The sequence below is a fragment of the Coenobita brevimanus genome, chromosome 31 (assembly GCF_032717465.1).
Source record: "Coenobita brevimanus isolate Jiangsu-jjx chromosome 31, ASM3271746v2, whole genome shotgun sequence".
Taxonomy (NCBI): domain Eukaryota; kingdom Metazoa; phylum Arthropoda; class Malacostraca; order Decapoda; family Coenobitidae; genus Coenobita; species Coenobita brevimanus.
The window spans coordinates 7,271,727-7,298,257 of NC_136984.1; the positions used below are offsets into that span (position 1 = coordinate 7,271,727).

Genomic DNA, 26,531 nt, shown 5'->3' on the forward strand with positions numbered 1-26,531 from the left:
ATGAAGGCACTGCTGATCCCGCTGATGATGATGATGGCAGCCTCTGAGTCAACGGGCGAGACGGGAGTACTTGGTTGTCATGCTGATAGTCCATTTAAGTTTAATCTCAGGGACCTGTTTGAGTGGGAGTTAGGTGAGCAAAATTCGTTTGTTTGTATTAATGCTGTGAGAAGATTAAACAGCGTTAAAGCAGCAGATGTTGATGTGATATGTACTCCTATTTTCGTCGGGAAACGAAGCACCTTAACACCTTTTCTTTATTGATTTATTTTTGGATATGGCCGGTTAATATCCTTTCATACGTCACTTATGCAGATTATGATGATAGTGAAGTAATTTATGTGAAGTAATTTTAAGGACAGTAAGGTATAATAAACAAAATAAATCACTTGAGAGATGGTATTAGTGAGTTTCCTCAACTGATGAGAATAGGGGGATAAGTGTAGCGTGGAGTGGCAGAAATATTTTTCGTGGATTTTACTAGGAATTAATATTGGAGATATTATAGCACTGAAGTGTAGGAATGCCTTAGTTATGCTCCTGTACAAAAATAAAGGTGAAAGAAGTGAGTGTAAATAAAAATATAGTAAAATTAGTCTGGTGAGTGTATTTAGGAATTTTATATGGATGAACAATAATTAAAGGGAAGGTGGAGAATATATTAGAATGTCTAGTTAGTGATGAACAGTGTGTTTTCAAGACACGTATTCCCATCGATTAAGGAAACTCCCTAATTCCATTTCCTTAGTGATTTATTCCCACACACGATCTTACTGCTGCCTTTTATGTTGTATTTATCTTTTAAACACTAACATGGAAGGCGACAATAACACATAAGGGATTATTAATGAGCTCTCTGCAAAAATAACTGGTTAAGGCAAAGATTCTAGGGAGTTTCCTTAACCGAAATTAATCAAGGCTCAAGTGTGGTAGGGGATGTGTAGATCAAATATTTACAGTGAGAAAGTGGAGAATGTAAGTGTCAAGGATAAGTATGGTATTTTTGGCATTTATGGAACTGGAAAAGGTGTATGACAAGGTGAATAGGAAGGGTTAAGGAACGCTTTGCGGATGTAAGGTGTGGATGGAGAGCTGTCGAATGTTGCAATTTTTTGAATGATGGTAATGTAGCGTGGATTTCTAAGGAAGTGTTTTAATATGAACAATGAAGTGAGACAACGGTGTATGATGTATCGCCAATGTTATGATTGTTTACCGGTATATATATATATATATATATATATATATATATATATATATATATATATATATATATATATATATATATATATATATATATATATATATATAACGCAAAATCATATTTCTTATATATAACCCAAATATTCATCTCAGAGAGAGAGAGAGAGAGAGAGAGAGAGAGAGAGAGAGAGAGAGGGTCATGCTGGCGTGCAGCAATATTTACCGCCACATCATTCATGTGGCAAAATCTCACAAAAACTTCCTTCCTCTCCCCAGCGCTAACTCAGTGCAGTAAACCAAGGACGATGGAGTTTTGCCAGTCTCAGCTGGACAATTGCGGCCAGGTAACACATTTCACAAGTTTTCCTGTTTTGGGCTTTGCCTTAATTATTGCACCTGTTAAACGCTTGGCATCATCACACATTCTCTCTCTCTCTCTCTCTCTCTCTCTATCTATCTATCTATCTATCTCAGCGTGTCTCTAACTCTGAAAACGTCAATCGCTGTCGTGTGTTTAATGTTTTTATGCGCTGTCTTTTATTTTTATATATGATGTTTAACGACTTGATTGCTTTTTTCGTTTTTCATTTAGTCTTATCTTCGTCTCTATTTCTTTTTTTCTTTTTAGTCGTAATCATTGAAATCCAGCAGCATTTAACCGTACCTGGTGCACAGCCAGGAAAATTTCTTCCATCCATCCTTCAATCATACCTGTTGTTATCACAAAAAGTCTCATCGCTTGTATTTCTAAAGCCTTTGAATCTATCTTAAGTATGATTCTGAAACATCTGTCCGTTCGTAAACTTTTCTCTGACAGTCGATATGGATTTAGTCAAAGATTCTCTACTATCAATTTTTAATGAAGGGGTTCAGTTGTATATAAAGGGAAAGGGAAATGTTCCCCCAAGCTAGACCTTATAAGATCATACAGCCCTGCTAGGCGACAGAAGGGCGCTACCCCTCCCGGCATGGCAGCTACCGGGCGTGGCTCTAACTCACCACCCCCAGGTCCCGAGTCCGACACTCTACCAGTAAGCCACCCTGCCCCCCCCCCCCAGTTATATATAAGGCTGACTGTATGTACTTTTATCTTCACTACAGTTATAAGACGCTGCACAGTGAAACTCGAGTGGATCACAGAAAATAAAATAAATAAAGCCATGACAGTTGATATTTAGTTTTGTGACTGAGTTCTCGCAAAATATACTATTAAGTATGGATGAATATCGCCGCACCCTCTTAGCGGATATACCGCAGTAGTAGCGGTAGCAGCAGCAGCAGCAGTAGTAGTAATAGTAGTAGTAGTAGTAGTAGTAGTAGTAGCAATTGCAACCCCGGATTCATCTGAATGTGAACCCAGTGACTGCAGGCTGAAGTTACTCTTCTCCTGTGGACCACCATCCTCCTTTCGGGGGATCGAGTGTTCGTTACGGGAGATTTGTATTACCAGGCAGTGGGTTCACCTGGTCATATTGATGCCACCACGTGAAGGGGTCCCTCTCCAGCACCGGGCATACCGTAAACTGAAAGAAAAAATAGTAACATAGTAAGTATCGGTCTCTAACACAGTATGTCTAAATTTACCTTGCTTCACAGTCAGGTCAGACTCGTTAGGTAGAATCCGAGTGGGTTTAATGTTTATGTTCTGGTGATTATCGTTTTTGTTCTACTTGCATGAATATCGTTTTGCATTTGACTATGAAATTTTCAAGTCCAAGTCAGTTTTTCTGCTGGAGGGTTTAGTGGGCGGGGGAGAGCCTTCTTTATTGTCATCCCTGTTTTATTCTTGTAATTTAGCCATACTCTTGTAGAAGCTGCCTAGCATGGCCTACTGCAGTTATCTTCTCTTGTTATGATTTTATCTCGTGTATAAAACGAGAAGAGATATTCCACCCGGACCCATCCTGCAGGACCTGCTGTAACTGTAAACTAATGGGTCTTAATTATCTATTTTTTTTTTTTTAACATGCGGCTTCTAGTATCGTAATGAGATAAGGTTACCCAGTCTGATTATGAATGGCAGATGGTAAAGAAAACAGTACTAGCTTAGTTCTATTGGCGGTATTCTTGTTCGGTTAGGAAGCTTATTAACACTTCCTTCTTACTTTCCATATTTATTGCCACTTTGGTCTACGTGGAGGTGGCTGTGTTAGGGAGCATCTGGACTGAGAGTGGGCATCCAGTTCCAAGCCAGAGCAGGTTGAGGCGGGAGGTTTAAAACCACAGTAGCTCATACACTTGGCTATTTGCAGTTCTTTTTCTTCGGGTAGACTTAGTCATTCAGTCATATTGGTACTGTCTGATTGAATACTTAGAGAAAAGAAGTGGCAACGTCACACCTTTGACATCCTACCACACAAAATCAGGTATTATGGCTGGTTAACATTAGGTTAGACCAAAGTTGGTCAGGTATAGGTTGGTTTAATGTCAAAACACGTTTTTCTGGAGATTTTTATTATTTTTATTTTTATTTTTTTTTATAAGTAACAGAACGGAGGAAGGAAAAACAAATGAGTAAACAAAAATAATCCATACACCAGATTACTGGTGTCCTCTGTTCATAAATTATCTGTAACAGTTAGACTTGAACAGTTGTGGGTTAAAATTTGGAGGAAAACAACTCTGGGGAAGCGAGTTCCGGAGAGATACAGTTCGGGGAATGAAAGAATTCTGATAGGCAGAAGTTCTGCAATATGGTTTAGTGACATTCCAGTCATGAGCGCTACCAGATGCCCGTGTAGCACGAGGGAAGGCATGGAGAGGTGGCACCATGGACGCAACTTCGTCTGAGCATTTGCCAAAAAAATATCTGTAAAATAATGCAAAGGAGGCAACATTCCTTCTTACTTGCACGGGAGGTAGTTTATATGTAATGGCAGGGTTGTTAATGATTCTAACAGCTTTATTCTGAATTTTGTCTAGTTGTCTTAATGCAACCTCTCTACAACCATTCCACAAGGGTGAGCAATATTCAAGCTGAGAGCGCACATGACTCTTATCAATTATAACCAACTGCTCATCGGCGAAGAAGTTACGGACTCTGTACAATAATCCAAGTTTCTTTGAGGCGGTTTTAGCAAGTGATCTGACATGAGAGGTCCAGCTGAGGGCACTGTTAAGTGAGACACCAAGAATTTCAATACTTTTGGAGATGGGAATATTAGTAGCACTGAAGGTAATGTACGAATCTGGCAATATCTGTCTATTAGTAAACTGTATATATTTAGTTTTACTAGCATTAAAAGAGACAAGGTTGTTTTGTTCCCAGTCACTGATTGTAGATAGATCTTGATTTATGGTTTGATTACCCAATTTCTTTCATCTACTCCCAAGCGAAAATGCGACGGTGCCGAATTATTAAAAGCTGAACTCTCTCCGATGTTGCCAATATGACTGTATGACTAAGTGTTCTAAAAGAACAAAATCACCTGGCCACACTGCCAGCGGTTGCATGGAGGTACCAGCGCGAGCCCGTGCGGGTTCGCGCAGGAGTAGTTGACAGTTAACTTTAACCCACGCATGCAGGATGGATATAGAGCAACTTTGAGGTTTCACTAACATCATCTATATGGGAGACATGCCATATGATGCACAGTGATAGAGCATTTATTTATATTGCACAGCAGCGGAAGAGGACTGGAGAGAGAGAGAGAGAGAGAGAGAGAAAAAAAAAAAAAGGGCGTCTGGTCAGTTTATTTTTATATACATAATCATACTAATTGGATTACTGCAAAGCTCTACTCCTGGGCAATTAAGCAAAGCTTAAGTGCTTTTGCCAAGATACTGACCCTTCATCTGAAAAGATGTATTATGCAAATGTCTCTCACATTTCACATTTTCTTCCTCATTTTTGTCTAACTTTTCCCTGTTGAGATGTAAAGCCACACATTTCTAACCATACTTTTATACTGTAACCATCTGTAACCATATTTTAATAACTTCTTAAACCTGCAAACTAGGGTAAAAACAACATTATATGTACCTAGTAGTGTGTAAGTATAACAGTATATGTATCTAGCAGTGTGTAAGTATAACAGTATATGTATCTAGTAGTGTGTAAGTATAACAGAATATGTATCTAGCAGTGTGTAAGTATAACAGAATATGTATCCAGCAGTGTGTAATTATAACAGTATATGTATCTAGCAGTGTGACAGTATAACAGTATATGTATCTAGCAGTGTGACAGTATAACAGAATATGTATCTAGCAGTGTGACAGTATAACAGTATATGTATCTAGTAGTGTGTAAGTATAACAGTATATGTATCTAGCAGTGTGATAGTATAACAGTATATGTATCTAGCAGTGTGATAGTATAACAGTATATGTATCTAGTAGTGTGTAAGTATAACAGTATATGTATCTATTAGTGTATAACTGTATCTTGCGTACGTGACCATTAGTGCAAGTCTCAGCAACTTATGAGAATGTCATGAAACTGCAGCCGGTTCCCCGCACCACTGCTGACAGTTGAAGGGCTGACTTAGAACGGGAAGACCTGTTTCCCTCCCCCAAATAAACACTCGTTAAAACTGCATCAGGACTTCTGGATCACTCCTAATTGAGTGTGAGTGGAGGAAAACATTACCAGGATTTTCTTTTACATAACCTACGGGACTAGCCGTTGCATCCAGTTGCTTTTTCAATAATAATGTTGTACTGTAAGATGCATACATATATGGTGATCTATACAGCTTTATCAAAAAATTTCTGTTTTATTCGTTATTCTCAGTTTTTGTCATAATTTCAAAAGCAAACTCATACTCATCTGGCTACCTCCATAGGTGGTAATTAAACACCCTTTTACAGGTTTCAACCCTGTCTTGGGTATAATGTGTCTTTCAGGACAGTTTGTACTCCAGCATACTGTACTCCAGCAGCACTTTATAAAGAATGCCCTCTACTTTTTTTTTTCTTAGCGCCAGCAATCTTGCTGCCTGCAGTTCCCGAGGGTTATGTGATGACGATGCCATGGCAACACCAGCTTACTCGCCTCTAGTTTGGACATTCAAACCCTCCATCCCCCTCCAGCTCTCGTTCGCCTCGCCAGCCCGCTCGCAGTCAGGACGCACCCTATGACCAAATACTTAAAATTCTTTATAACTGCTTCCACAGATCCTAGATAAACTCCATGGTGAGGTGAGCGACCAGATCTACAAAGCCGTGCCTGGTTATGTTTCTGAATGTTCTGAGGTCTTGGACGCCCATATTAATGTAGAGTTCTTCCCTTCAACCCTGGCTGGTAAGTTACTTCTGTCTTCTGCTCCTCTCCCTCCCGCCCCCCTCTTTCTCTCTTTGTCGACCATCCATTTTAACACAGAGTTTTCTCACTTTTTTTTTTTTTTCAACTTAACTCTAATACTTTAGTGTTAGAGGAAGATATTATGACCTTATACTCTCTCTCTCTCTCTCTCCCTCTCTCTCTCTCTCTCTCTCTCTCTCTCTCAACAGTAATAAAAAAAAAAATCCGTCATTCAGGAGAAAGGGTTGATTAATACCAAAGATCACCACCCTCTGCACAAACTCTCATGCAGGGTTGTCCAAATATTGTCCACCCATTTCTCAACTGCTTCGGGTACGTCTCAGTCAGCGATACCAGCAGTGCTTAGACATTATCATTTTCTATTTCTCATTATGCCTTTTGTGATTTATATTACAATTTTTTTACGTTCATAAACCCTGTCAAGTTTCTGGGCTGGAAACATATGTCTGTGCCAGAGTCAGCCACTCTCACGCTGACCCACATCTTCACGGCGCGATATTTTTCTTTGATCCCTCTGTGTAAATACAATTTCATGATAGAATGTTGGTTGTGGTGTCATTTTAAAGCTGAATGCTTGTCCTTGATCACAGTTGTTTAAAAAAATAAGAAAGAAAATACGAGGTCAAAATGAGTTGAAATTAGGCGAAAACCAAAAATGTTATACCTTGCCATAGAAAATTATTAGGGGAAAAAAAGAAAAAGCTAATAAAGATGTGTAAATCTGGTTTAAACCTTGAACTACAATACATTATCTTTACAATGATATATAGACTATGGTAATTTTTGTATTTTATTGTGCGGCAAAACGATTGGAAAGAGATGCACAATTAAATTTAATCTCGGCCGCATATTCGTTTTGCAATATTTTTCTTTGATCGGTCAGTGTAAATACATTTTTTTATGATAGGATGCAGGTTGTGTTATTTTGAAGCTGAATAGTTGTACTTTATCGTAGTATGTTCAAGAAAGGAAAACAGAAAATAAAATGTCAAAGCCATGAGCTGAAGTTAGGCAAAAAAAATATATATATATATACCTTGCTGCAAAATAATATTTGCCAAGAATAAAGTGATAAAGAAACAAAGCCATTAGTCAGACAAGCTGTGCAGTGCCAGCCACGCATAGAGCAACTATTACGTGATGTCACGCTCGAGCCTCATTTTTATGACATGTAATGCAATTTATGGTGAATATTTTACGGAAGTTTCTTAAAATGTCGATTGAAGGCGTCATCGGAATCTCTGAGGTTGGATTTGAAACGACGATCAAAATTGCATCATTTTTACTCATTTTGGAGACAAACCTAACTCTCTGTGTCCCACATCAGCACACTGAGCCGTCTTTACAACACAAAAAGATTATGATACGTATGTGGAACCCCCTTGAAGATCTCGAAGACAAGAGATAATATATTTCAGTTGTTTAATATTACAGTAATAATAATCATCATCATCATCCTCATCCGGACCTCCTTTCCCACCCAAAGGCAGGGTGAGGAGTGGCATGTCCAGACAACGAAAGAGTGCCCAGTGCAGTGGGCCACGCTTCCATTCACACATCATTCCAGCCCCCCAAAGTCATGCTTCTATCTGATACCCCCAACACATTCACCACATCCTGTAACTTCACATAAACATATCCGCTAGAATATATCTGGACACTGTCACGTTAAAAAGAGGTGCCAAATCCCTCATTATGCACTTCTCACAATATTCATCCAGCCAGCTCGATCCTTTGGCAATCCCCTAGTCTCACCGACTTCCATACCTCTCTTCCTCACACACTCATCCACCATATCCTTCCACCTTCTCCTCGGCCTACCTCAACTTCATCCTTCCAATTTGCTCAGATATACCTTTTTCACCACTAATTTTATCCATTCTCTCCACATGACCATACCATCTCAGTACACTCTCTTCCATTCTGGTGTCCACAGATTCCCTCAATCCACGTCTTTCACGAATCACACTATTTTATATCCTATCCACTCTCAGTACTCCACATGCATTCCTGTAAACATTCTTGTTTACATTGGCTCTCCTCTAGCTATTATTCAAAATATTCTTTCCATCTGGTCCTTACTTCATCCCTGTGGGTTAATAATTCTACCACCTACATCCTTCACACCTTCACATTTCTTTCTGCTGTCACTTCTACATTTCCGCACCTCTTTCCAGAATAACTTCCTATTTTCATAGTCGTTTGCATTTATTTTTCTTCTTAGATCATCATTTACTTACTTCTTTTTCCTGTTCACTAGTCTCTTTACTATTTTATAATAATAATAATAAAAACAACAACAACGACAACAGTAATAATAATAATAATAATAACAAATAATAAAAACAACAACAACAGTAATAATAATAATAATAAATACTGACGAATACAAAGATCTTCACCGATATTAATAGGTGGAAATCAATATTAGAAGCAGAGAAGTCAGGTGGACCAGGAGAGAAAGGAGCAGTCAGAGAGAAAGACTGAAAGTGGAGAAGCTGAGGATCAAAGAAATGGCAGATGAATACAGGGTCAAAGTAGGGGGAAGGGTTGTCAGGACTCAGTATTATAATAATACAAAATCATAATAGACAGGAACACAAATGTGTGGTCTTAAAGGTAGTCAAGCTAGGTGGGAAAGGAAATGTGTTCGTGATTTCAATGGGAAAGGAAATATGTCAGCAAGAGTTAACCAAAGGAAAGCCAGAGGGCACTAAATGAAAATAAGCATAAAGAGGTGTAACATTAAAATCATGTTCATTAACACCACACTGTTAGGCTGGCAATACTGAATCAAACGGATCAGGACTATGATGCAGCGTGAGAGCTGCAACGCTCCCACAATATGCTCGATAATACAGTTTAAGGGTTCATAATAGGCTGTTTGTATTTTTCATAATAAATGGCTGCCCATCAGTATGATAACCTTAATAACTGACATAACTGGAGGAACAGGAACCTCTACAGTGACACTATAACGCACCAGAGTAGCTATTGGGATTGAAGGTTTCAGCGGCCACCTCCCCTCTAACTGGTATCCACCACAGAACACATGATTACCTAAAACATTTACGAAAACATCACTGTGAGTATGGCTACCCCATTACTATTGAAACGTATGCTATGCACATAAGTATTGTTTATTGGCTAAAGTAATCCATAAGGTGAGCTGGTAATGTATTACACTTGTATTCTGACACAGCATTAAATTTTAGGTAAACATAATATGCAACGTCATTGCTCATTAGCACAAATTGATAATGTGTGTCTACTGATAGACAGTTGAAGAGAGAGAGAGAGAGAGAGAGAGAGAGAGAGAGAGTCGAGGTGATGGAGCAGGCTGCATGTTGTCCGTTAATGAGAGACTGGGTATCCTATGTTTGGTGTAACTGAGAGTGTGGAATCCGTTGTCCATAATAATGAATAATTAAAAACAAACAGGTTTATTATTATTTAGGATACAGGATGTCATTGATGCTTTATTTTTTTTTTTTTAATAACAGATCAGAGGAAGGAAAAACAAATGAATAAAAAAAAATAATCCGTACACCAGATTACTGGTGTCCTCTGTTCATAAAATATCTGTAACAGTTAGACTTGAACAGCTGTAGGTTGAAGTTTGGAGGGAAACGACTCTGGGGAAGCGAGTTTCTGAGAGATGCAGTTCGGGGAATAAAAGAATTCTGATAGGCAGAAGTTCTGCAATATGGCTGAGTGACATGCCAGTCATGAGCGCTACCAGATGCTCGTGTAGCACGAGGGAAGGCATGGAGAGGTGGCACCATGGAAGCAACTTCGTCTGAGCATCTACCATAAAAATATCTGTAAAACAATGCAAGGGAGGCAACATTCCTTCTTACTTGTAGGGGAAGTAGTTTATTTGTAATGGCAGAGTTGTTAATAATCCTAACAGCTTTGTCCTGAATTTTGTCTAGTTGTTTTAATGCAACCTCTCCACATCCATTCCACAAGGGTGAGCAAATATTCAAGCTGAGAGCGCACATGACTCTTATGAATTATAGCTAACTGCTCGTCAGCGAAGAAGTTACGGACTCTGTACAATAATCCAAGTTTCTTTGAGGCAGGTATTTTTAGCAAATATACTGTAATGGCAAAGAATGTATAATTGTTGGAGTAAATGACGTGACCCCACTTCATCCCCCTTCCCTTCATCTGCCAAACCCCCACTCACTCCCATGCTTTCCCTTTCCCCCTACATCGCGACATTTGTGGGTGAACTTGCTCACTGTTTCTGAACCACAACTCAACCTGTATTGTGGTTCACGCTACAAGATAAGAGAAGAATTATTTTATATAAGTCAGACTTTACAAACAGTGTAATGTACAGCTCATTATCCCAAACAGTCACACAATATTTATTAGCCAATATCACAGCATAATACAATGACCACATAATAATACAATACGGCACAGAGGATGAAGCTTGGCGATTCGAAACATTCTCGGGCATGTACGCAAGAACACACACACACGCACTGTTGTCACGTTAGCCATATCCCGCGACTAGGTGGTCTAGGTGGAACTCTTGTTGACTGTACATCACATTCTACGAAAATCACTTTGTGATTTGGGGGGGGGGCAGAAATTTTTCTGTAGATACCAAACGAGCCACACACTAACCATCTTTTCAAAAAGATTGCATACACAAGACGTCAAATAAAGTGGAGGATATTTGGTGACAGTACAGTAGAAGGATCATTATCTGGATTTGGAGATGGGAGGACTAAATCAATCTTCCATTTACTGGAGATTATATCTTCGTCCCATTCCACCTATAATATCTAATATAAATAGAGAATCGTAAGGTAAATAGCGAATTATATCATAAGGGATGTCATTAGATCCAAGAGCAGAGTCACGTTGAGTGAAGAAAGTATAATTAGATTTTCCTCTATTAAATAAAAAAGAAATACTTAATCTCTCCTGTTGATGGCGAAAACAGCTTAATGGCTTGGTGGGATCTGATTTAGAAACATTATAACAGTGTCTGCCAGGGCTGAAGCTGCTTCAGAGGCAGTGGCGAACCGAGGGGGGAGGGCATGTGGCCATGGCCCCCCCTTTTGTAATATATATATATATATATATATATATATATATATATATATATATATATATATATATATATATATATATATATATATATATATATATATATAAAATAAATAAACATCAAAGTAATACTTTCTCAGATTGCTTAAATTACCCCTACCTACAGTACATATGCTGACAACAAAACCAGTTTAAAAATCTAGGTTAAATAATTCATACCTTAATAAACTGCTTATGTATTATAATCAGTGGTCTCTCAAAAATGACAGTTTTCTTATTTTATCCAGTGGTTGCTCTGAGAACTGCTCATCAACATCTGTTTCAACTGAATTATCAGCAAGAAAATTATGTTGGATATGTCTTGTCTTTAACTGTTTGTAATTGAGACTAATACAGTGATTAAATTATAATTTTTCAATGTTATTGTTTTTAGTTTATTAGTTGTAAAGTTCTATCTATCTATCTATTGCCAGACGCCATAATCCCGTAAGGGGTGGCCATTTGACTTTTGAGCTATTTGTTTTAAAGGGAGGGGCACTAACCCTCCACCAACCTACTTACTGACACGTAGGGAGCACGTATGGTTTGGTTATATGGTTACCACCCAGCATTGTAAATGGTTTCTTGGCTTACAGGAAATCATTTGGTTAGTCACTCAATGTAAAGCCACCTGTAAAGGAAAGAAAAGCAATAAGAAGTGACAGCAAAGATGGGAGAAATAGGAAGAGAGGAGGGCAGGCACAGAAAAAGAATGATAAAGGTTATGGAAGAAGTAGACAGCACTACATCGAGTGGATAATGGCCGCCACCACCTGATCAGTGGCACAGAGTACTTGAAAATAACTTTACAATGTGCTATGTTTATGTCGCGTACCCATTCCATATGGCCTCAAAATGATAATTAAATCTGGCCAAAATGCAAAATTTCTCGGGGGGGGGGGGAGCTTACAGCGCTCCCCGAACCCCCAGCTGTACCGGCTCGCTGTACTCGCCAAAGTCATGGGCTGCATAGTTAAAAAGATAAAAAAAAATGCCCCCCCCCATTTCAACTTTTTGGGTACGCCACTGTTCAGAGGCGTTAGATACAGAAGACCCCTGGGGTTTAAGAAGGTGAATACTTGCCCGTTATTTTCCTCACCTCCCAGATCAATGGTAATGGAATGAATGAGGTGACACAAGAAACATGGGTTCTCCGTGAAGTGCAACGTGGGTTTTACAGAACCCACTGATAATGGTCAAGAGCTTTCTCAAACAGAATTTTGAAAAAGACATCTTTATTATCTCTGTGTCTCCTACTAGCAGCTTTGTACGCACTTCTGGTCAAAGCACACTCCTCATTCCACCAAGGCACAGGTCTCCTACAAAACTTTCCAGATATTCGAGAAAAGGTGATAAAACTAACCTTATTTACAGTAGATGTAAAACACTGTTCTACATCAACACTCTAAAAGTCGGGAACACTGTAGTCAGAATTAGAATTTTCCTAAATCTGCCCAGTCAGCCTTACCCAAACACCAGTGAGGGAAATGATTCACTGGCACAGAGCTGCATGATTTAGGACCGCAATATATATATATATATATATACAGATATATATATATATACAGATATGTATATATATATATATATATATATATATATACACACACACACACTCAAACCTCGATTTAAGAGACCTCCATTTAAGGGATTTCGGATTTAAGGGACTCCATATTCTACCTGAAAAACGGACAAGACCATTCAAAAATGATGCATAATGTCTAGGTTATACACATTAATATGTTTCTTTATACAGTTCCTTAAAATAATATTCATAATCATATCAATAAGTAAGATAAGTGAAACTATCATTGCATTTCATAAGATTGTCTTTATATGTGGTAAAACAAGGGACATTATCAAGTAAGGGACATTTTGAAGTAAGGGACAGGTTGATTCCCCATTTAGTCCCTTAAATCAAGGTTTGAATATATATATATATATATATATATATATATATATATATATATATATATATATATATATATATATATATATATATAAATTCAGGCGGACCAACGGCGACGTTCATTTGTCAGACATTCTTGAGCGTCAGTCATCTATCTATCTATAGCCCGACGCCCTAATCCCGCAAAGGGTGGTCGCAGACAAAATGCCTCCAAGTCGCTCTGTCACCCACCATTAGACTACCCTCCCCCCAACTCACCCCCCCCTCCCTCATATACCTCTCAACTCCATCCCTCCACCTCATCCTCGGTCTGCCCCTCCCTCTACCTCCATCCACCTCACCTACATACACCCTCTTAGTCAGTCTTCATTCTCCATTCTCTCCACATGTTCAAACCACCTCAGTGTATTTCTCCTAATCTTTTCAACCACATCCACATCCACCCCACAACGTTCCTTCACTTCTTCACTCGTCAGCCTGTCCCTCCATGTCACCCCACAAGCTCCTCTCAAGTAACTCATTTCCACTGCTCTCACTTTTGACTTGTTCCCCTCTTGCAAGGTCCACGCCTTGCTTCCATAGGTCAGGGTAGGGATCACAATACTATCATGCAGTGACTTCTTAACTTCCAAACTCACCTCTCTATTTCTCATCACTGCTTTCAGTGAACCAACAACCTTCCTTCCCTACTGTACCCTTTCACGCACTTCATCCCCCAAAGTTCCATCCTTACTCATCACGCTACCCAAGTACTTGAATGCGCTCACATTCTCCATATCCTTACCATCCAACCTCACTGTACATTCTGTGACACCATTCCTCCCAAACACCATAACTTTACTTTTGTTTACATTAACTTTCAGCTTCCTCCTCCTACACACTGTCCCAAATTCATTCACCAAACCTTGCAACTCCCATTCATCTTCACTCAGCAATACTGTATCAACACCGGAATCTTCCAAATCTCACCCTCATTCATTAGAGCCACCCCCACATCCACTGCCCTACCTTGCACCTCCTTTACAACCCCATCCATGTATATATTAAACAGCCATGGAGACATCACACAACCCTGTTTCAGTCCCACATTGAGATCAAAGAACTCACTCAGCTCACCATCCACTCGCACCGTAGCCCTAGCTCCTTCGTACATACTCTTCACAGCTCTCAACAATTTCCTCTCCATTCCATAAATTCTTTATACCTTCCACATACCTTGCCTATCTATTTTGTCATAAGCTTTCTCCAAGTCCATGAAGGCAGGATACACTTTCTTTCCCTACTCTAGATACTTCTCCACTAAACATCTTAGGACAAATATCTGATCTACACACCCTTTTCCCTTCCTAAATCCCCCTTGTTCTTCTCCAACTAGCTTCTCTGTCATATGCCTAACCCTATATTCTACCATATATTTTACCAGTCACACTAAGAAGGCAAATACCCCTATGGTTACCACATGCTTCTCTCTCCCCTTTTCCTTTGTATAAAGGAACAATTATACCTGATTTCCAGTCCTCTGGAACCCTTCCCTCTTCCCAAGCCAATCTACACAACTTCCATATCCACTCCACAACACTCTCACCCCCATACCTCAGCATTTCACCACACACTCCATCAATTCTCGGGGCCTTTCCTAACTTGATCTTCATTGCTTCCACTGCTTCCGCACTACTGATCTCTTCCTCCCTCTCCTCATCCCTGCTATAAAAAATCTCGACCGTCAGTCTTGGCGAAACTCAGTTCAGGAGTTTGCATGCAGCGACAGTCACTTGATTGGGCGAGAATGAGCTGCATGAGCGCTAACAGAGCGGGAATTTTGAATGTTTCTTCTGTTCAATAAACCAGACACTTGTTAACCCATTCTAAACTATTGTTTTTATGTAGGAAATATGTATATACGCGCTGGAATTGGTAAAAATTGACGGTAGAAGGCATAAAGAGGAGGCATTTACGACTAAGATGAATCATGATTCATCCTCTTTTGCTATCTCTTGCATGAAAAAAAATATATATATATGGTATTGAACTTGAAGATATCTAGATATGAATTTATACGAGCAAAGTGAATGTATTACTGCACACTTCATAGACTTCCATGATACGTTTCCCGCCAGCTTACCAGCATATCTAGATTATGTGTGTTTGTGTCCTGTAGCAGTACATCCCTTGTTCCAAAATTTTTATTGCAAGATGTAATACATAGTTTTTACTGAATTATTTTTAGAATGAAGACTGCTTTGTTTCTTTACAAAGCTAGTTGAATGGTGACTTTCGCTGCAGCACAAAAACATGAGAGATGCAGTAATACTAAATTTTTTTCAAGTTGTTTCTTACAACATCTGGGATCAAGCCATAACCAGCATACCACGATGGACAATATTGGTTATCAGATACTTTTACTGTCACAGTTCTTCATTCAGTTTCTATATATTCATTCATTCATTGCCAGACGCCATGTATCCCAATCGGGGTGGCCAAGGGCTTAGAGTTAATTGTTTTACAGGGAGGGGCACTAATCCTCCACCAACCCCACTCACGTAGGGATCTGACTATAATTTTCTCCCCTATTCTACAGTATTGTCACCTTCCCTGTCTGTTATTACTAGTAAGTTTCCAGTTTTGCTCAATAATTATTCTACTCTTGTATTCACATTCTTGATTATTACCTTTCCCTTCAGTGTGCAATGATTTCTTATGTTACTAAGTACAGTACAGTATTTCTTTTTCTGTTCCAGTGTGCTAGATATGCTTTACCTCTTTTCCCAGAAATAATTCCACTTCTGCAATATTTTCATTCAATTCTGCTTTATACATTTTCAGTCTGCTTACTGTTCTGTTTTCCTAGCTTTCTCCTAAACTGTTCATAAGCTTGATGTTGGGCTCCGTCACTAAATATTTTATCTCATTATTTCCTCTTTTTCAGAATCACTGCCTAACTGCCCCTGTCTTATTTTTGTATAAGCCTTCCACCAAAACCAATAATCCCTAACTTTCCCACACTTATCTACTCCTCCATTACAATAGCTGTCAATTCCATCTGATTAACTATTTTTTCTTATTATATGTGGATGGTACAGGCCATTTCCTTAGCCATGTAGCTATTTACTGGTAAGAAATGCTCTTGGGATAGATAGATGTCTAAGATTTTTTTTTTTTTCTGTGAAACTCGTGAAACAGTCTGCATTATTTTACAAACAAATTTTGTATTAAAGCCAACACACCTTTGCTCAAATCAGAGTGCCTGATTGAAATAGGTAAATATTTTGCCAGCATCCTACCCAACCAATTCACTTCTACCCATGGTAGCTTTACCTGTGTTACCAAAATCAGCTGACTTTTGTTTCTGGTGCAAAAACGAACTATATATTTAAGTAAAGAACTTCAGTGACTCCATCTACTTGTTGATACTAATGAAAACTTCAGGTCTCTATTGTTTTTACCCATTTTTGTAACTTAACTGCATAAGGGAACACTAAAGCTGGTGAAAACTACAAACCTAACTAGCCATTTACCAACAATGACCTGACTCCGACATTTGTAATTTCTGTCATGTAACATAATATTGTATATATACACTCTTTCTTAATCGGTATATACTTATTTACCCTCAAATATCGGGGAAATTTGTACTGTGTCCAGCAAATTTCTGACTTTCACAATGCTAGGAACCACTGCAGTTGCCACATAAATCAGTTATACACTTAAACTGCATGTGATATACTTCAAGAAACAACCCATTAACAAAGAAGAAATATATATATTTTTTTAATGATTTTATAATGCCAAGATTATCTCACAAGGATATTATTCGACTAGAGGCAGAAATTATAGGCTTGCCATCAAATGTGTTAACTACAGCACTGAGCTGGCCAACACACAAACTTTGATATTGCTGCTGTTTCAAAAATCATTGAGCAATTACACAGGTGGTCTGAAATTAACTAGGGAGCACAATTTATTATCATAACTCCAAATATTATCCACCACGTCTCCAATGAGCCACCACGGATGTCTCGTTTACTCGTATTTGTTTCAGAAATATTTAGTCTTTGTAAAATTTTCTGAACAGCCCTGTATTTCTCATTTATTTTAGCATGCCAAGGATTATTTTCCTGAACTATTCAGTATTTATAAATGGAAAAAACAGCTAACTTATTTATTTATATTTAAGTTTGTTACATGAAAGAGTAATTTCTGATGGCGTTTATCCTCCAGTCACATTCCAGTACTATTTTATGCCATAACCTGGTGAACGGACACCTGGCGGTAGCTGCAGAATTATTTGTGGTTAGGAAAACAGGAACGTCAGACACTCAAGTTCAGCAGTACTGGTGTTCAGTTTTTATAATACAGCCCTTAATTACAATAGGTTTTGGAGTTTGTTGTGCTTGCGCGGGAACTCTTCCCACCAAGTGTAGCTCCCGCGCGCCACCAGCCCACACCTGGGACTTGGAGGGCAGACTGACTCAGGCTGCCCTAGAGAAAGGGCGTGCCATTGCCTGTACGTATCAGAATAAATCTCAAGCTGGCCTCGCTGTTTCCGTCTCCCTCCTGGTTGTCACCCTAACAATAGGGCAATAATCATTACCTTGCAAGTCAGGCAAGTCTGACAAGAAAATTCCAATGAACAATCAGAGGAGACCAACGTAGGATCGATAACAGATAAAGTACCATTTTGTACATGAAAATATGTCGGCTCCCCAGTAGTCAGAAGAACCAGGTCCAAGTTCTGAATCAAAGATGCCAGATCATTCCAGGAGCTGCAAAGAGTATCACCCCACAAAGCATGACGCCTGGTCACCTAGGAGAACAAGTAGCCTAAGAAGTTACGTCTGATGTGATCAAGATCAGCACGTGAGACAAGTACAGAGGGTGGTAAGTAGAGGCAACAGATTATGTAAAAACTCTCCGGGAGTAACTGAATGGCCACACCTGTAGGGAGGGCTGTACATAAAAAGAAGTTAATGGGATATTTGTGCATCACAGAATAGAACAGCCACCTCGAGAACCGCAGTCTAGAGGAGATGGTGAGTAGAAAGCAGGTTATTCTCAAGGAGCAGGAAAAGGCCTGTCTCCAACAATAGATTCCTGAAGGCAGACACAGAAGGAGTGAAACTCTGACATGAGCAGTTGCAGGTCCTCCCATTTGGCTCTAACACCTCGGCAGTTCCACGGCAGAGCAACGTTTACTGGACCAGGCACAGTTGATTACTTTAATTCATTAGGGGTGCAGGACTGCACAGCCCCTGACAAGTGAATAGGTTTGGACTGATACATAGGAAGACCCCTAAAAAGGGACTGCCCAGCACCCGGAAACCACACACTGTGCTGACCATCTGAAAGCAAACATGAGGACAAAGATGAAGGAAGTTTTACAATACTTCCCTTCTGAGCAGGAAGAATTGGTTGCTTGGAAGGCAGCTTACAGGTCAACTTATGTGAAGTAGGTCAGCCAGTGCCACCACTAGAAGCCTTAGAAGGAGAGGCAGAGTTTACAGAACCAGAATTCTGTGAGGCTGATATCCTATGTGGTAGAACTGAAGAACCAATAATCCGTGCAACTCCATCCTCAAGTAGGAGCTGGACCACTGGCAAAACACCAACTTCAGCCCTGCATCTGGTTACACTTCAGAGACTCCATGACAGGGGGATCAGCAGAGAGGTCCTCACAAGGTTCCATGACAGAGACTTAAGCTGAAAGGTCTTCAGACTCAAAGGACTCTGAAGAGCCACGATGACAATTACCAGGTACAGATGAAACTTCTCAACAAGGCAGGTCAAGTAGATACATCAGCATGGACATTCGCCATCACCAAGGGAGTGGACAAACCCTCCGCCACCCATGTGGGAGTAAAAACGGTCTGAGAAGAGGGTGAGTAAACACCAATCTCACATCCAGTACTGGTCTCAAGGAGAGCATTTGGCAAATCACCAGATGGAAACTTGGGTACTGGAATGGGTTGAAATAACTTATGAGACACTGAACGGTGCACAGGTGCTCCAGAAAGGACAGCAGCATAAGTTACCCCAGGCTAAAAGAAGTGAGTCTGGGCTCTTCTCGTTGCTTCAAGAAATGATACTTTCTCATTCATATGGATGGCCAAACCTCCATCTCCACACAGTAGGGAGGACATTTGCGAGAAGATACAGCTTTGGAACCCGCACAGTGATAGCACTTAAGGGAAGATCAGCCTGAGCACAGCAGCAAAATCGGCTAAAGTGTCCATACCCATGACAGTGGAAACACCACTTTAAGGTTGGCATGTATGGCTTCACAGGAAGTGAGAGCCAAATAAGTTTCACGATAGAGGCTAGGTTAACTTCCTAAATGTGAGGAACAAGGTGGGAGTTGTGGTCAGAATACCACCTATTTTCTTCTCCAGGCACTCAACAGTCCTCACACCAGAAGACAGCAGTTACTCTAACAGCCGTGCCTCTGAGTATCGGAGGAGGTCACGAAAGAAAATGACACCCTTATATCGGTTAAAGGTGGCATTAGGAATGCATGAAACATTTGCACTAGAACCAGAGGTCTTAGCCAGTAATCGAGAGCTCTGTTCTAGGGAGGACATCTCAGTAAGAATGCTTTGATCCCCCCGAGAAGAGATTTTGGGTTACCAGACACAAGCTGAAAGAATGGCAAGGTGTAAATAAAAAATATCAATAACCAGCATTGATCTACCGACAGAGGATCTCAGCACGAGACATTTTGCATATGACTCCAGCACCATTTCTTCTGAACCTAACCCAAGAGCCGAACCAACCCAATGCGAACGCCCTCCAGTCCCAGCTTAGTGCTAGGGCAAAGGAGGACAGTCTGCATGGGCCTGGTAAGGCTCCAGAGTGGCAGTATGAGGTGGAGTTTCTGAACAGCCAGGGACAGATGCACGATCATCAACATTATTGTAATTTATTAAAACCATATACAACAAAAGATACTTCATTCCCTCATCCCTCCACCCATCACAGATCCCAACAATGGGAGGTCATATGTCACAGATAACACTGCTGACGACCCCAGAGATAGTGTTGGAGGTAAACACAGGTAACCACTTGGGGGCCTACACAGGAGCAACTTCAGGATGAATGGAGTCACCAAGCCCTCCAGTGCCAACCTGACCATAGCCAACAAGTGATCAGCCGATTGACCTGCTCATGCCCAACCAAGCTGTCCGTCTAGTCAGATTATGGGACCAGAGAGGTGTGTTGCTAGCTGCAGGTGCACTGTACAGCATGACACAACATCCAAGACTCACGTTTCCCACCATGACGGGACCCCACTCATGGCAAACACTTGGAGAAGCAAAAACTGCACCCAAGATGGAAGATGGGAAGGGACAGACAATATCACCAGGAAGCCTCCTCTACCAGTGATGTTCGGGTGGGGGAGGTGCTTGGCCCACGAGGCCGATAGATGCCGATCCCTACAAAGGTAGGCATGCCTCCAGAATTGGTGGCACCGGCAGCCACTCTTCAAGTCTCGCCACCATTTCAAGGTCATCCCCTTCAGCGGGGCCAGTTCAGTGACCTTTACCAGCTTTTTCAAGGTTTCAAGTCCAAAAATGTCTTAATGATATGAATATTCAACCTCACATTACTCCAAAGCTATTGTAAATACATGAATATGGAAGGAAGTTCAGTGATAATTTTTTTTCCAACCAAGTGTCTGGAAAAAAAATTGCAGGTCATTCATGTGTGCCATAACGATATTTTGGATATCCCACTTCTCAGTTGCTTTTCCATACAGGAAAAACCAAAACTTCAATGAGGCACTTCCTGGCCCTTGAAGTTTTATTTGGTTCTGGACCAGACCTGTATTCTTTTCGGTGGCAGATTGACCAATTGTTTTTGAGTTTTTACCAGAAAACAATATTTTTATAGGTGAAGATTAGTACCTGTTGCTGTCAATTACACTTTCTAGTTATTATTATTCAGTTTTCGACACTGAATTTCATCACGCTTATTATGGATGTACGGCACCTTCATCCTATTTAACTGATCCAAGTTCAATGGCCTTGACCTACATTTGAAAGGTCACAGGTAAAATAATATCCTAAAATCATTCATTTTAGACCTCAGTTCACTTCAGAACCATTATAGATACATGAACATGGAAAGAAATACAGTGACAACATTATTTTCCGAACGTTTGTGGGGAAAAAATATGAAGGTCAATCACGCATGGCATTACGATACTTTGGCCACCCCACTTTTCAACAGTTTTCAATATCTCTTCGATCCTTGAAAAAACAATACATAAACGAGGCACTTCATGGCCCTAGAAATTTTGCCTGGGCCTGTATATTTTTTGGTGGCAGTTTGACCAACGGTTTTTGAGTTACTACCAAAAAAACGTAAGTTGGACAATTTTTTCATTAGTGGAGATTAGTAATTATCTCTGACCATTACATTGTTCTTGTTGTTGTTGTTGTTTATTTCCCATCACTTTTCATCTCTGATTTTCATCATACTTATTGAGAATTTATGGTACCAAGACTGTATTACATTGACCCAGTATCAATGACCTTGACCTTTTCGTCAAAGTCACAGGTCCAAAAATATCCATGAATTATGAATTTCAACCATTTTTTGTTTCAAAACATTTATAGACGGATAAGCATGGAAGGAAATCCTATGATGAAATTATTTCCAAATATCTGCAAGAAAAAGATGAAGGTTATTCTTTTGTGACTTTACAATATATTGGACACCCCACTTTTCTAGTCGTGTCAATTGGTCTCTTATACAGAAAACCCCAAAACATAAATGAGTCACTTCTTGGCCTTAGAGGTTTTGTCTGGTCCTGATCTAGGTCTGCATACGTTTTGATGGCAGTTTTACCAACGGTTTTCGAGTTTTAACAAAAAATCTAAGTTCAGCAATATTCTCATTGGTGGAGATCAGTAACTTTGTCTGACAGTTAAAGTCTTCTAGTTGATCACCACCTATTACCATAGGCGGAGTTCTATGTATCCATCATTATTTTTATTATAATCCTATTACTTTTTGTCTCTGATTTGCATAATATTTTTTGAGGATGTACAGCACCATCATCCTGTTAAAGTGACCAAGTTTCTGTGACCTTCACCTACTTTCCAAGGACACAGGTTCAAGAATGTCAAAAAATTATGAACTTTAAACCTCATTTTACTCCAGAACTACCATGGAGATGGATGGAGAACTCGTGATGAAAGTATTTTAAAAACACTTGTGTGTGGAAAAAAAAGAAGTCCATTCATTTAGGACAACCCCACTTCTTAGCAGTTTTCAATTACTCTTCTGGTCAGGAAAAAAACAAAACAAAACATGAATGAGGCACTTCTTGTCCCTAAAAGTTTTGTCTGGTCCAGGAACAGGTGTGTAAACTTTTGGTAAAGTCTAACGAGGGGTTTTTGAGTTATTACAAAAATCAGCATTCTTTTAAGTTGAGATCAGTAACTCGTGTTGAAAGTTACAGTGATTTGGTTATTATTGTTAATATTGGCCAGCTCCATGCTGCCATTATTGTTAATTGCATTTTCTCTCTTTCTTGTAGTCTTGCAGTCTTGTATTCTTGTTTATTTATGACAGGACATTCTACCTTTCATAATAAACTGATTCCAACCAAACCTGGACACAGTGACTAGCTAATGACCGAGTTCTGTCTGCAAGCGGGCCGTTGCTAGGCAACTACTCGTATCCTAGCAACGGCCCTCATAGTCCCTCAGTCGACATGTATCCAGAAATTGTCGGGACCTAGTGGCCTGCCCTGACACCATCTTTTTTAGATTTTGAATATCAATTTTATTCTTTTTTGCCAAATTGAAGAGAAACGTCTGGCTCACCTGGAGATGCAATTTTTAGTTTCCTAAACCCATCTTGTGCTTCACAGTGAAGCGCGAAAAATGTCGCAAAATGACCGCTACACACCGGTGAAAACATTTGGAGTGAATAAACATTGCATTAAGAAATATCCATATATTCACCCCCAAAAAAACTTCAGTTATGCTGAAATGTTTTCAGATGGCTAGATATGAGTGTTACAAACAAAATCAGCACATAGTGTTAAAGGTTTCATTTAAAAATGTATGAGTTATTTTCATTTTTTTTTTTTCCTGTGTTTATGCATGTATTGAGTTATTTCCGTTGTCTGTGAGTTTTAGTGTGTAACCAAAGAGAGGCGAGAGATTGTATTTTTAGACTTTAACGAGAAAAGGGTCCTCCTTTGTGTGTACAGGCTGAACTGCAACGGCCCACTTAGAACTGGCCATCGTCTCCTACAGGCTTGTTGTTGTTTTTGTTGTTGTTGTTGTTATTATGATGATGATGATGATTACTAAAATCGTCACCACCCATTTCAGCACCACCATCATCTGCACTCCACTTCAATCACCACCGAATCCTCCACATGGCACTCCACTAAACACGTTCACAGTCACCACCATTCCATACGAGTAAATCTCCACCACATCTCTCTCAGCTCCTCGCTTACCGCTTAGTCTTATTCCCCACCCACCTCACACCACCATCACCCCTCTGTTTACTACAGTAATCTCCCCCTCCATCGTCATCATCATCAGTATCTACCCCTACATCACTGTAACAGCCATCTTCTCCTCTCCCTCTTGAACAACAAACACCCTCTCCCTTCGCCACCACCATTTTCCCACACATCACTCGCCACCACCATCTCCCCCTCCATTACTATCACCACCACCACCATCACCCTGTACATCACTATCACAAGCACCATCACTCCCTCCATTACTAACACCACCACCACCATCTCCTGTACGTTACTGTCACCACCACCATCTCCCCCTCCATCATTTTCATCACCCCCATCTCCCTCTACAACAATATCACCACCACCATCTCCGACTGCATCGCTATCAGCACCACCATCTCACCCTCCATCATCGTCACCACCACCTCCCCCACACGTCCTTTCCTAAAAACTCTAAACCCACCACCCATCACTAACTTCCAGCACCACTAACTTCCATCAACACCATTAACCACAACCACCAGTATAACCAACAACATCCACCACCAGAATCACTACAGTCTCCCTCCACAATCCCCCACAACCTCTCAGTTCTCTTCTAAGTCCAGCGAGATAATGTTCTGTAATGTTCCTTAACCAGAATACCAGAAACGGTGCTTCACTCTGAACGAGATAACCGATATGGGGTTTACCTTGATGAACATGCTTCCTATGTACAGATGTTTTGCCTACAAACTGGACCGGGTAAGACCTCTTGGTTCTGTCTGTCTCGGCTGGATTGCGGCTTTTTATTCATCATTATATCTCACAGAATTATCATATTTTTTTTTTACCTCATGACTCTTTTTTTTACCTAATGACTATTTTATTAGTTTTATTCGTGACAATTTTATAATTCACCCATGACTGTTATAATTATTTTTCTAACCCATTTCTATTTCATTTCCCCCCCAAAAAAAAAACATAATGTATTTTCACCCCATGGCTGTTTTTTTACCCCATGACTTTTATTTATCATCCCAAGACATTTTCTTTTCTCTTTTAATTTTAGAATACAGTTCTGTCACCGTCAAACTACAGAGCGTGACTTAAATTAGCTCTACTGCTGCATATACTTTTGTACTGTACAGTAATCTATTCTTTAACCCCGTTATGAAATTCTCTCTCCTAAACTAAGTAAAATTTTCTTTAGGCAACCAAAAATGTTAAAAAATGTGGTTGTACTGGAGAAAATATCATGAAATTCACTGTAGTGTATTTTTACACCTCCAGTAAAAAAAGACGTAATTTTTCTTTCTTCTGCTGTCCGGTGACCACATTTTGCCTCTGTACTCTTTTTACATTAGATTGGCCTAAAACTACCACCTCTTCAGCTTGAGTATTGACGTATAACAATCAGTTATCACCAAAATAATGAGGCTAGCCATGAAGACATGCTATGGAAAGGATGCCTAACCATAGCATTGTCTTTTTCTGCCACTGATCTGTGTGAAATAAGCAGCAAATGGACTGAAATCTGGGCCAAATCAATGTGAAAGTGCTTTAGTGGTGATTGAGTTAATTAAAGCTATGTCTAACCTCTTTTTGTTTGGAAATCCTCCCAATCTGCAAAATATCGTCTATATTCAAGGAAAAAGAAACTTACTGAGACACATATAGTGGCGACGATGTTAATGGTGATATCTTAAAAATCAGATACTTAATTTATCCAGCCAAACTTACTAACCTAATTGCTTCAGTCTAACATCATATATTATATGCTCTTCTTGCCAGGTCTAGACGGCCTCAGCATCCTCAATATGGATTTTTCGAACAAGAAGGTGTTAGACGCGGGTCTCACACATCACTATGGCTTTTATTTTATACTATTTTCATTTATTTTCATTTCTTTAACGGTTGAGTATTGTACCCAAGTTGAAAACGCGTTCATCACTTAATAATATATATTTATTCATCGTTGCTCATAACGGGTGAGAATTGCGGCCAATTTGATGCAGCATTTTTTCTCAAAATTAGCCCAAGAAATTTAATATAATCCTCCCCCCCACCCTTCCTGCAGATGTACTGTATTACTGATAATTCCTAAACCCGGCTAGCGGCGGAGTCCAGCCTATTAATGCATTAGTCTCTGAATCACTCATTGTAACCAGCAGAGAACTGGGCCAGACTGGAGTCCACTGGGCGGCACCAGCAATCATTCCCTGTGTCTAATTGGATGCTAAGCGACGTATTCTACGGATATGAACCATATTCAGATAGATTTTTCCTTTTTTTTTCTTTTAAAATAAATACCTTATGACTCGTTATGAATACGAAGCCAAATTCTTGAAATGATCTTCATAGGATCGTCTTCAGCCATTCTTGTTCCTTTCAAGGCCAAGAGCCCCAAAGGGTCAGGCAATACACAGCTTGGTTTTTCTAGTTAGAGGGATGAGAGAAACAGTCACAGTGTAAGCTTCATTATTAACCACATTATTTATAGTATACATCTTTTATCATCATTTTTCCAGAATCAGATGGATCGTTTCACAGCCTGCATCAATGGACTGGAATAA

General features: G+C 39.8%; 1 protein-coding gene across 1 annotated transcript; it reads left to right on the top strand.

Annotated features, from left to right (window-relative positions):
- LOC145395475 (uncharacterized) lies at positions 1-26,531 on the top strand. Its single transcript, XM_080269076.1, has 5 exons — positions 1-133; positions 1,480-1,547; positions 6,322-6,448; positions 24,617-24,720; positions 26,487-26,531. The coding sequence occupies exons 1-5, from the start codon at positions 1-3 to the stop codon at positions 26,529-26,531; spliced, it is 477 nt and encodes a 158-aa protein (XP_080125202.1).

Excerpts from the sequence above, each read along its gene's own strand:
- LOC145395475 (XM_080269076.1), top strand. The coding sequence starts at position 1 with ATGAAGGCACTGCTGATCCCGCTGATGATGATGATGGCAGCCTCTGAG. Across the intron at positions 6,449-24,616 it reads CTTCCCTTCAACCCTGGCTG|AATACCAGAAACGGTGCTTC; the intron begins GTAAGTTACTTC and ends TTCCTTAACCAG. Across the intron at positions 24,721-26,486 it reads TTGCCTACAAACTGGACCGG|AATCAGATGGATCGTTTCAC; the intron begins GTAAGACCTCTT and ends TCATTTTTCCAG.